General features: G+C 36.9%; 1 protein-coding gene and 1 long non-coding RNA gene across 2 annotated transcripts in view; one reads left to right on the forward strand and one right to left on the reverse strand.

Annotated features, from left to right (window-relative positions):
- The window catches only part of LOC133657233 (uncharacterized), a 972,718-nt gene that overhangs the window by 228,401 nt on the left and 731,448 nt on the right, over nucleotides 1-12,869 (forward strand). The gene's annotated exons all lie outside the window — the stretch shown is intronic.
- hmgcll1 (3-hydroxymethyl-3-methylglutaryl-CoA lyase like 1) overlaps nucleotides 1-12,869 on the reverse strand; it is a 60,021-nt gene that overhangs the window by 33,812 nt on the left and 13,340 nt on the right. Inside the window, exons 6-7 of the mRNA XM_062057650.1 lie at nucleotides 4,368-4,431; nucleotides 1,196-1,384 (exon numbers count right to left, since the gene is read on the reverse strand). Coding sequence (XP_061913634.1) covers nucleotides 1,196-1,384; nucleotides 4,368-4,431 — 253 coding nt within the window. The remainder of the gene's footprint in view (nucleotides 1-1,195; nucleotides 1,385-4,367; nucleotides 4,432-12,869) is intronic.

Raw genomic sequence — 12,869 nt, forward strand, 5'->3', positions numbered from 1 at the left:
TATTAGTGGAATTATTCTGTCATTGTGTTTACAGTGGGCCAAGTTCCTCTATACTAGGGGTGTCAAACCCGTTTTTTACTGAGGGCCACATCACAATTATGGCTGCTCTCGAAGGACCAGGTTAATTGAATATTAAATGACGTGGCGGGCCTCTTTAAATGTTGTGGCAGACCACCAGCCAGATTAAATGACATGACAGACCAAATTAAATTACGTTACGGGCCAAATAAAATAAAGTGGCGGGCCTGATCCGGTGTTCTATACAGAGCATGCTAGTGTTTTTAGGAATTTGATGCACAAATGTTTGTCTCCCAAGTTTTGAACTAGGCCGCCAATTGAATATCCCTGCTGTATATTTAATAAAGGTATAACATTATTTGTGCATATTTTGGAGTTTGTAAAATTAGAGGCAGTGGGTGTGAACGGCAAGTCTCATGCCTCGTATTCAGTAAAGTATTCAGTATTCAGTCGCTGAAGTGCTGTGTGTTATAATCAGGAAGATAACTATTCAAAACCCTGCAAACCTGGGTTTATTTTTGTCTATGGGTAAATACCTATGCACTTTTTCATATAACACTCTACATCAGGGGTGTCAAACGTACGGCCCGCAGGCCGGATCAGGCCCGCAAACAGGTTCTATCCGGCATGCTGGATGAGTTTGCTAAGTATAAAAAAATAACCTGAAATTTTTGAATGAAAGAAACAGCTGTTTTAAATGTGTCCACTGGATGTCGCCATAGCAATTATTTGTATCTTTGTAGATGAAAATGAGCAAACTACATAAATAACATCAATTTTTTTGTCTTGATAGATTGAAAATGAACACCAATGAGTTGACTGATGAACATTAAATTGAATTTATTAAATTAAATGCATTAAAAAAATATAAATAATGACAAATAAAGATAGAACACTATTAACCGCAACATGTAAGTGTAAAAAAAAAACAACAACATTATGATTTGTACATTTTCAGAATGTGCTTGTTCTATTTTTAAACAAAGAAAACAATCTGACGTTGTCTTTATTTTTATTTTATCAGCCCGGCCCACTTGGGATTAGATTTTTCTCCATGTGGCCCCCCATCTAAAATGAGTTTGACACCCTTGCTCTACATACTAAAAGCCCTTCTAATTACTTGGCCCCGACCACATGAGAACATGTAACAGTTGGAGCTACTGTGGGGAGTTGTCACCTGAAGTGCGGTGAGGATGTTTGCCAATGCTTGCCCGTATGTGTCATGGCAGTGAACTGCCAGAGCGCTGGGCGGAATCTCCTTTAACACACACTGCAGCATTTTCCGCATGGAACCGGGAGTGCCCACGCCAATGGTGTCCCCCAGAGAGACCTCGTAGCATCCCATCTCATATAACCGCTTTGCCACCTGAGAGAAAACATGTTACTCGGTTACACATAATTTATAAGACTTATCCATCCAAAAGAATATTTATATTTTGGTAAATAAACTGGAAAACTATGGCATAAGGGGAGTGGCAGGGAAATGGCTGAAGAGCTACTTGAATGAGAGACAGCAGATTGTTCAGATCGACCAACATCAATCTACACTCATGAACATAACCTGTGGAATCCCCCAGGGGTCGATACTGGGACCCACACTATTTATAATGTATAGCAACGAAATACAATAAGTATCAACACTGCTGAAGTTCATCCTCTTTGCAGACGATACAACCATTACATGTGCAGGTGACGACATGAAGCAACTTCTGGCTTCTGTAACTGAGGAGATGATAAAGCAGGGGTGGGCAATTATTTTTTACCGGGGGCCGCATAAGCAACCCGAGCACTGCTGGAGGGCCACACGACAATATTTCAATTACATTTTGCTCAATATTATTTTTTATATACCGTAAGATAAATAATAATGATGATAATAATAATACTAATTAATAGTAATACTAATAATTTAATTTAACCTAACTTAACTTTATACAAAAGCAGATTGCTTTTGATGGTTTTATTTTTATCACTGTTTTACACAACACTTCCTGATGTATTATACAATGCAAGAATGTCCATTTCTGCACAGGGTTAATTTCTGTCACTTAATCCTGCATTATCCAACATTTTTCCCCATCAGATTTGGACAACCATCTGTTGTTAAAAATCGTTTTTAATCATATTTATTTATTTATTTTTTTATATTGGTTTTATATGTAATTATTTTTCTTTTTATTCAGTCATTGGTGGAGCTAAGGATAATATTTGAATATTGTTTTTAATATTGTTGTGCAGCACTTTGGAAACATTCTGTTGTTTAAATGTGCTATATAAATAAAGTGGATTGGATTGGATTTTCACACCTGCCAGCTTGTCCCATTTCAGTCCTAGCATGTCCAAACACGCATTTACCTATGTGAACAAGTCATTACCTGTGGTTGTCTCTTTAATTGACTGCATGGCTGCCAGCTCCTCCGTGATTTGAAGAAGATGAGCAGCTGGGCGGTGTCACGTACATCCCAGCTCTCATCTAATTAAAGCCAGCGAAAAACAGTCAAAGTCTCCGGGCATACAGCGCAACAGAGTCCAATAAGCACTCCTTATTAAACTCTCCGTCAGAAAACGCCTTACTTTTTCTGACGCTTTTGTGAGAAATGACGAACCTGTCCTGACAGCTGCATCTCTGGGTGTGTGAAATTTGGCAAAAAGTCCTTGTTGGGTCCTACTACTACTACTACTTACTACTAAAAGTCCTACTTGGCAGTCCATGTCTTGTTGAAAACACGCCATTCGTCATCAACTTTTCTCTTTTCAGCTTCTCATCACTTGTCGCTGTGCACCTTCCCTCACAGGTTACACCCGGACATACGCCCATAAATAACACTTTTCAAAATAAAAGCAGCACAGTTGTATTGCGCGCACGACATAGATGTTTTTTTAAACTTTATTTTGTAATTTGTGATTGCGCTGTTCAATTCACTCACAATCGCACACGCGCATACGTCCACACGGAAGTAATACAAATAACGCTTTTCAAAACAAAAGCAGCACCGTTGTATTGCACACTCGACATAGATACTTTTTCAAATGTATTTTGTAATTTATGATTGGCCTCACGCGGGCCGGACAGGGATGCACAAAGGGCCGATGCGGCCCACGGGCCGCAGAATGCCCAGGTCTGTGATAAAGTTAAAAACTTGGTTTAATACCAACAAATTGTCTCTGAATTTAAAGAAGACCAAAATCATGCTCTTTAGCAATCGCAAAAGTAATATACCCATCAGGATTGTTATTGATGATACACCAATAGAATATGTTCGACAAAATTCATTCGTAGGAGTGGTAAGAGATGAAAATATCTCATGGAAGCCTCAAATAAATTACCTGAGGACAAAAGTTGCTAAATGTGTTGGAATGATGAGGAGATCATGTCATTTATTGAACACCAACGCTCTGCTGTTATTGTATCATTCATTTATTATGTCATATTCAACTATTGTGTTGAAGTCTGGGGAAATTGTTATAAATCCCATCTACAGCCTTTAGTCACTCTGAAGAAAAAGCCCATTAGGATTGTGTCCAATGTTCACTACAGACATCATTCAAATCCACTATTCATGGAGTTAAAGCAACTTAAACTGCACGATGTGATCAATTTTAAAACTGCTCAAATTATGTTTAGGGCATCCCAAAACTCTCTACCATCCAATATACAGAACCTATTCCAGGATAGAGATGCTCACCATAGTTGCAGTCTAAGAGGAAACAACAAATTACATTTGCCTAAATTTAGAACAACTTTAGAATCAATGTGCATTTCAGTGCGTGGAGTCACTCTGTGGAACAACTTAGAGGACGTGTTCTAACATGATTCAATTTAAAAGACTGTTTAAAAAAGAAGTACTGAAGAAGTACGAGGAGGAAAGAGAGTGATGCCCTCAGCACAGAGCGATGGGAGAGAGGTGTATGGTCAGGGAGTGTGTGTGTGTGTGTGTGTGTGTGTGTGTGTGTGTGTGTGTGTGTGTGTGTGTGTGTGTGTGTGTGTGTGTGTGTGTGTGTGTGTGTGTGTGTGTGTGTGTGTGTGTGTGTGTGTGTGTGTGTGTGTGTGTGTGTGTGTGTGAGTTTTGTCTTGTCTCATAGTAACAGTGGTACTATTGTATTGTTAGTGTACAGGAGCTTTTTTTGTTTTTGTTTGTATAGTATTGTTCTTGTATTATATTGTTTATGTTAAATGTGGAATGAGTGAGAGGGGTTGGGATATTATAAGCATCTGCTTCATCCAACCCCTTTTCAAGCCTTGCATAAATGTCTCTGCCAAAATGTGGAAAAAAAAGAAGAAAAAAAAGTGTGTTGTACTGTGCAGGTTTGAAATAAATACTTCAATTCAAAAAAATCATATTGCTCACCTCTGCAACTTTGGTAGGTTCTATGTTTCCCTCGTAAGGGCAACCAAGGGCACAAGAAACGTATCTGCGAAAGGAGCACTGTCATTAATTTGCACAATAATTATGCAGACATGATGAAGAGGCCAAGCAAAGTGATTTATGCAAGAGAAACATTTAAAAAAAAAACCTGCTGAACTTTTCATTATGTGCAAAGACTGGTGATTATAATCTGGTGATGATCCAGTTCAAATAGTATTTGTTACAAGGAACACAGATGTTGATCATCACAAATCAAGAGCTGTTTGTTTGTCTCCTGTATCTACTTCTCTGGGAGTGTTGCCATGGCTGCCATCAACCAAAACGTCGTTGCAGGGGCAGGTATTACAGCTAATTGGACATTATTCATTGAGCACTTATCCTAACAACTTCAGATATTTTCAGAACACGTCTTTCCTTTTACCCCAAAGCAATTTGAGCACAACCCGCAGGGACCGCCACAAATGTTTCATGTACACCAAAGTTTTTATCTCCCGTTGTGGTTGTTGTGCGCCCAAACGACCCCACAAGGAACTATGTTGTTTTCCCCAATCTTCCCGCTGTGCCCAAACAAAGCATCACTGACTCAATCTTGTCTTGTTATTCGTACACTGCCTGAGTTCAACTGTGTCTGTAACATGTTATTAGAACAAAACATGCTGTTGGCCCGCTTTCAACTTCCCACTCGGAAGTCATTCCCCATTCAGCCCTGTCAGCTCTTTGTCATCATCACTGGTTCTTTGCTAACTACCACGTCTTCATGCTTTTATTTTCTTGAATATGGCTGCATAATACAGTGTTTTTAAACCTTTTTTGAGCCAAGGCACCTTTTTTTCATTGAAAAAATGTGGAGGAACACCACTGGCAGAAATAATTTAAACAATGATACTCAGCAGCTGATATAGACAGTAAAAAGTTGTTCTCGCAAGTGTTGGATAAGAATTGAAACCATAACCAACCATGCATGACTACAGCTCTTGTCTCAAAGTACTGTCACATCACACAGTGACTTATTTGGTTTTTTTTGGTGTCTTCCTGTGTGTAGTGTTTTAGTTTCTGTCTTGCGCTCCTATTTTGGTGGCTTTTCCGGTTTTGTCGGTATTTTCCTGTAGAAGTTTAATGTCTTCCTTGAGTGCTATTGCCCGCACCTGTTTTGTTTTAGCAATCAGGGCTTTTTAAGTTGTCGCTATCCTTCTTTGCGGGGACATTGTTGATTGTCATGTCATGTTCGGATGTACTTTGTGGCCGCTGTCTGCTCCGCACTCTGTAAGTCTTTGCTGTCGTCCAGCATTCTGTTTTTGTTTACTTTGCAACCAGTTCAGTTTTAGTTTCGTTTTGCATAGCCTTCCCTGAGCTTCAATGCCTTTTCTTAGCGGCACTCGCCTTTTTTTAAATGTTTGGTTTAAGCATTAGATACCTTTTACATGCACACTGTCATCTGCATATTGTGATCATGACAACCATGTTCCCGACATCTACAAAGCAATTAGCTACCGGATACGGAAGAGAATAACATGGTTACTCTGCCGAGCTCTAAACAGTACAGACACTCAACAACGGCACATTTGCAGATTATTATTACTGGTTTGCAAAAAATATTCTAACCCAAATAGGTGAAATTACATATTCTCCCACGGCACACCAGACTGTATCAGTGGTTGAAAAACACAAACAGCATAATAGACCACCATGGGGCCAAAGAAAGTGCAGGTCGGAGCACTTTGATAAAAAGGTGAGAAACCCTATTGGATTTAAGAAAACTGGCTTTAATGAAGACTCTTGTTGGCAGAGACAGTAATGAGTATGTAGTTCTGCTTATTTTCTGCAGGTATAACCATATTACCGTATTTTCTGGACCATAGGGCGCACCGGATTATAAGGGGCATTAAAGGGGTCATGTTATGATTTTTTTCTAAATTTAAAACTTTTCCTTGTGCTCTATATAACATGTAATGGTGGTTCTTTGGTCAAGATTATGTTTTACAGACCATCTTCAAGTCGCTTTCTGACAGTCGCTTCAGGATGTGCCGTTTTGTGGGCGGTCTTATTTACGTGGCTCACCTTCGACAGCGTCTTCTCCCCGTTATCATTTTTGTGCACGGACGGGAGTTAAAGAAGTGTCAAAAGATGGAGCTAACTGTTTTAATGACATTCAGACTTTACTTAAATCAACAACGGAGCAGCATCTTCTTATCCGTGGCTCACTAGTGCAACAACGCCGAAAATGTGTCACATGAAAAACCGTCCGACCGGAACTCTCTAATAAGTAAAGTTCCGTGGGTGAATTATGTAAACTCACCACAATGGAAGTTTTTAGCGCTTCCATAGCAAGATATAAGTAAGAACTTTACACTACTTTATATTAGAAATGGCAACAGCAGAGGATGAATGTCCCATAACAATAATATAGTAAAAAAGAAGCTTATCAACTATGGCATCGGCACGGACTACAGTGGCGGACGTGCGCAAATTTTCAGGACTTATGCAGATCTCAAATACACATCAGCAGGTTCCAGAAGATAAAAACAGTTGGTTTTGCATAATATTGTGAAACAAAACGCCAGAGAATGTCTGTTAATGGGTGTCATTTTGCGCTCCTTATACACACACCATAGTAATACTTGTATCTCTGACTACGGTAGCCGTAACGGGCCGACAATCCATCAAGCGGTGCGACTTCAAAGTCATACTAAAACATTTTGAACGATTTTTGAGTGCCGTGTGTAATGTTCTTTATTTTCAATGGAACATTTAAAGTTTTGGTGTTGTTTACTGGCGTAATATTGAAGTCTACACATATCTCTTATGTATGACTGGTCACACTTATCATTACACCATGTACCAAATAAAATTGCTTCAAGGTCGGTAAGCACAACCAGAGTTATTCCGTACATTAGGCCCACCGGGTTATAAGGCGCACTGTCGTTTTAAAAAAAAAATGGAAGGATTTTAAGTGTGCCTTATAGTCTGAAAAATACGCATTTTCTATAAAATGTTTCATGTTAATATTTTTGTTTGTCTGAAATAGATTCATTTGATTTACATATTTTTTTAATGGGAACATTATGGAGTTTTTGTACCATTCGGTATCTTTAGACCAGGGGTGTCCAAACTTTTTCCACTGAGGGCCGCACACTGAAAAATCAAAGCAAGCGGGGGCCATTTTGATATTTTTTATTTTAAAAACCAATACAATATATGTATAAAAAAGATACATTTAGGCCTCCACTCAGACTTGATCCCGGGGACCCCAAAAGGTTTTGGTCAAAAAAATATTACAAATGTGTCATTATTTAGTATTATTATTATCATTATTCAAGGTTTAAATCTCTAGATCAACATTAGGTCTATCTGTCAATATAACGCTTTTAAAGATTTAAGTTGTATGCCATTTTTGTCAAGGAAACCCGTGTTTTTTTATGGAAAAAAAACACAAAATATGCAATATTTTCCCCCAATAAAATTTTTAAGTGGAATATTTGAGATTATATAATAATTGGAGTCTTAAAAAGGTCAATAACTCATAACAACATTGATTTTAATTCATTATTTTTTTGAGCAATGACACTTAAAAAAAAAAAAAGTCCCACTAAAATTATTGGGGATCCAAAAGGGTACTGCTCAGGAAAGTTTAAAAAAATAAATCCAACATTTTTTTTTAACTTTTACCACAATAGTCTCAAGATCAACTTCAGATCTATCCGTCAATTATAAGTTTTATTGTTGTTTGTTTTTTGTTTGTTCGTTTTAGGCCCTTCTTTAAAAAACTTTGTTTTTTAAATGGCATCCAAAAAATATGCAACATTTTCCCCCCAAAATATCTCAAAGTGGAATATTTAATGTGAAGTAAATGGAGCCTTGAATAGGTCAATAATTCATAATGACATTGATTCTGATTCATTATTATTTTTTAAAGGAAGAAACAGCCTGCATGGCAGCTTTGTGTTATTAGAGTAAATAATGCAACATTTTCTTGTTACATTTCACCTGTTTGCTCTTTTATACCAGTTTTTATGTTTTTTATTTTTTTTTCATCGTATTATTAGAATGTGCCGTGGGGCTGTTAAAAAATTACCTGCAGGCCGCAAATGGCCTGCAGGCCGCACTTTGGACACCCCTGCTTTAGACCTTTTGGAACGGACTACCAACAAAAATGTCCAACTTTTCCAAATTCTTACATTCTGCTTTATGAATATTTTGATGTTTTTCCACTGCAAAATACAGCCTCAGATCAACTACATTTGTAGCTGTACTGCGGGAAAATGAACGCATCACTAATGTTGGCTAGAGTAAGCAGACACACCATGGTGGCGGCGTCATGGTCTGGGGCAGTATTAGTGCTGCCAGCACTGGGCAGCTACGGTTAATTGAGGGAAACATATCCCAAATTGTACTTTGACACGATGAAGCAAAGCTTAATACCCTCCCCTGGGAAACTGGACCACGTGGCAGTTTTCCAATATGAGGAGCCCAAACACACCTCCAAGATGACAAATGAGGAAACTGAATGTGATGGACTGACAAAGTATGTCTACAGACTTGAACACAATTGGTCAAAGCCTGTTGGGCATCCTCATGCAGAAAGCAAGAAGGAAGATGGGGGTGTCTAACATCAACAGCCCATATCAGTGATGTCATCGTGGAAGCGTGGAGGAAGGTTCCAGTAACAACCTGTGCAGCTCCGATCACATCCATGTCCAAGGGGATTAAGGCAGTGCTGTATAAAAACAGTGCTTACAATAAATATTCCACACCTTAAATACAATTTGCTCCCTTGTATTTCCTGCTAATTAGACAATAATAGCTGTGTGTTGGTTCATATATAGCATGTGTATCCAAAGTACAGCCTGTGGGCCAAATGCGACCCGCCAGAGTCTTCAGTCTGGCACGCAAGACGTCACAAATTAAATAAGAAATCTGACCGCGGTGTCGTGTCTCGAGTTTAATTTCAAATATCTGACAATCTAATTGCGTATGTTTGACTCCATCTTGTGGACAACGTTAGTAATTTAGTTCAATGTCCATACATTTTATTGTAGAAATAGAGCACAGCGTTAATTTAGATGACCCAATCAAAACAACTGTTTCCGCTCATGATGCAAATCAACTATAACTAACACAGAAAGTCAATACACATGGTTGCACATAACACACCTCCTGCTCATTAAAAAAAAATGTTCAATGCACTGTACATAATATAAAAATACAACCATATAAATCCATTACAATGCATGATGGGTCATATGCAAAACACTCTCTCCACACTTTGCAATGTTTGGCGCATTTTAGCTGCTTGACCGTTCTGATTGCAAATACTTTGTAAGGAGGTCGTCACGGAAGTCAACAAGGTAGGAGTCAAACATTTACACACTCTCAATATTCAATGTTTTATCGTTTATACTTAATATAGCTTGCTTAAATCAATGCAAACCGAAGAGTCTCTGGTCATTTCCTGATAATATTGTGAATCCTACATTCTTTATTTTTGTATAAATAAATGTTGTTACGTCACAATCAACACCCTGTTATGTGAAAAAAAAAAAAAGCACTGTTGTGTGTGTCTGTGTGCGCGCACGCTCATACATATGACAGTGTAATGGATATTACCCTCGAAAATTGGGCTTTATCGTAGGTTGTGTTGTATTTTTACATGTTTGGTAGGAAATTAATATGCAGACGTAAATCACTGCGATTGCCGATTACATGTAAAAACAGCTGCGTAAACCTGAGCGCACATGCACTCTGAAAGAAAAAGCATAGAGTTGGAATAAAAAATATTACAAAAAACAATCAAAGTTAGTGTATTGATTTAGATACCAAATGTATTTAGAATATCTTGTTAATTAAATTACATTTAATATCTATTGCACTACACTAACTTCAGAACTGTATAAATATATATGGAGTATTGTATATATATATATACAGTTCTGAAGTCAGAGATAGAGTGACAAGCTCTGTCATCCGGGAGGAGCTCAAACTAAAGCCGCTGCTCCTCCATATCGAGAGGAGTCAGATGAGGTGGTTGGGGCATCTGGTCAAGATGCCACCCGAATGCCTCCCTAGGGAGGTGTTTCGGGCATGTCCGACCGGTAGGAGGCCACGGGGAAGACCCAGGACACGTTGGGAAGACTATGTCTCCCGGCTGGCCAGGGAGCGCCTCAGGATCCCCCGGGAGGAGCTGGACGAAATGGCTGGGGAGAGGGAAGTCTGGGCTTCCCTGCTTAGGCTGCTGCCCCCGCGACCCGACCTCGGATAAGCGGAAGAGGATGGATGGATGTATGTATATATATATATATATATATATATATATATATATATATATATATATATATATATATATATATATATATATATATATATATATATATATATATATATATATATATATATATATAAACATTTTTATGTGTGTGTGTATGTAAATGTTATATATATATATATATATATATATATATATATATATATATATATATATATATATATATATATATATATATATACATACATATATATATATATATATATATATATATATATATATATATATATATATATATATATATATATATATATATATATATATATATATATATATATATATATACAAGTGTATGTATATACAAGTGTATGTATATATGCATATATACATACATATATACATATAGACACACACATACAGTATATATACACACATTTTTAAATAAACACATTATTATACGCACACACACATTTATATATATATATATATATATATATATATATATATATATATATATATATATATATATATATATATATATATATATATATATATATATATATATATATATATATATATATATATGTCTTAATTAGATTATCCAAAAAAAAATAGTGCTTGATACCGTGGTAGAGCGTAATATGTATGTGTGGGAAAATATCACAAGACTATTTCATCTCTACAGACCTGTTTCATGAGGGTTTCCTCAATCATCAGGAGATGAGAAAATCTCCTGATGATTGAGGAAACCCTCATGAAACAGGCCTGCAGAGATGAAATAGTCTTGTGATTTTTTCCCACACATACATATATATATATATATATATATATATATATATATATATATATATATATATATATATATATATATATATATATATATATATATATATATATATATATATATATATATATATATATATACACAAACACACATTTATATCAGAATAAGAAATCAGAAATACTTTATTTATCCCCGAGGTAAAATTGAGATTTTCAGCAATCCCATTCAAACAGAACAGGATCGCTGACGGTTCTGCCAACTTCCGGCACCCCTAATATACATATACACACACATATATATATATATATATATTATATATCCCCAGCTTCCACCATCCTAGTCAGGTCCGCAGTGTCCTTGAGCAAGGCCCTTGCTCCTGATGGTTCATTGTTAAGGCCATCAGTGTGTGAATAGGTGAATGTGGAAATAGTGTCAAAGTGCTTTGAGTACCTTGAAGGTAGAAAAGCGCTATACAAGTATAACCCATTTACCATTAAATATATATATATATATATATATATATATATATATATATATATATATATATATATATATATATATATATATATATATATATATATATATATATATAAAGTTTGGGGTCGCATTGAAATGTCCTTATTTTTTAAGGAAAAGCACTGTACTTTTCAATGAGGATAACTTTAAACTAGTCTTAACTTTAAAGAAATACACTCTATACATTGCTAAAGTGGTAAATGACTATTCTAGCTGCAAATGTCTGGTTTTTGGTGCAATATCTACATAGGTGTATAGAGGCCCATTTCCAGCAACTATCACTCCAGTGTTCTAATGGTACAATGTGTTTGCTCATTGGCTCAGAAGGCTAATTGATGATTAGAAAACCCTTGTGCAATCATGTTCACACATCTGAAAACAGTTTAGCTCGTTACAGAAGCTACAAAACGGACCTTCCTTTGAGCAGATTGAGTTTCTGGAGCATCACATTTGTGGGGTCAATTAAACGCTCAAAATGGCCAGAAAAAGAGAACTTTCATCTGAAACTCGACAGTCTATTCTTGTTCTTAGAAATGAAGGCTATTCCACAAAATTGTTTGGGTGACCCCAAACTTTTGAACGGTAGTGTATATAGACACTGGGCTAAAAAATGTTAGCCCAATGCGGCCCCCAGGTAAAAAAAAAAAGTTTCGACACCCCTGATATATAAGGATGGGCACCGAAACCCAGTTCCATGATGGCACCAGAGCCAACATAAACAGATGTAACCAGACGGAAAAGAGAAGCTTGCGGTGCCTCATTTTGGAACTAAATGACTGCAGACTCAGCCACCTGGAACAAGTGCTTGGCAGTGATGAAGATGACGACTTGTAAGTAATGTAGCGTCCTGACAGAAGCAGACAGAGTTCGATGCTCTTTTAAAACGTTATTGCCGACCTTACCACGCCAACAGCAGCTCTCATAA

The sequence above is a fragment of the Entelurus aequoreus genome, linkage group LG09 (assembly GCF_033978785.1).
Source record: "Entelurus aequoreus isolate RoL-2023_Sb linkage group LG09, RoL_Eaeq_v1.1, whole genome shotgun sequence".
Classification (NCBI taxonomy): Eukaryota; Metazoa; Chordata; class Actinopteri; order Syngnathiformes; family Syngnathidae; genus Entelurus; species Entelurus aequoreus.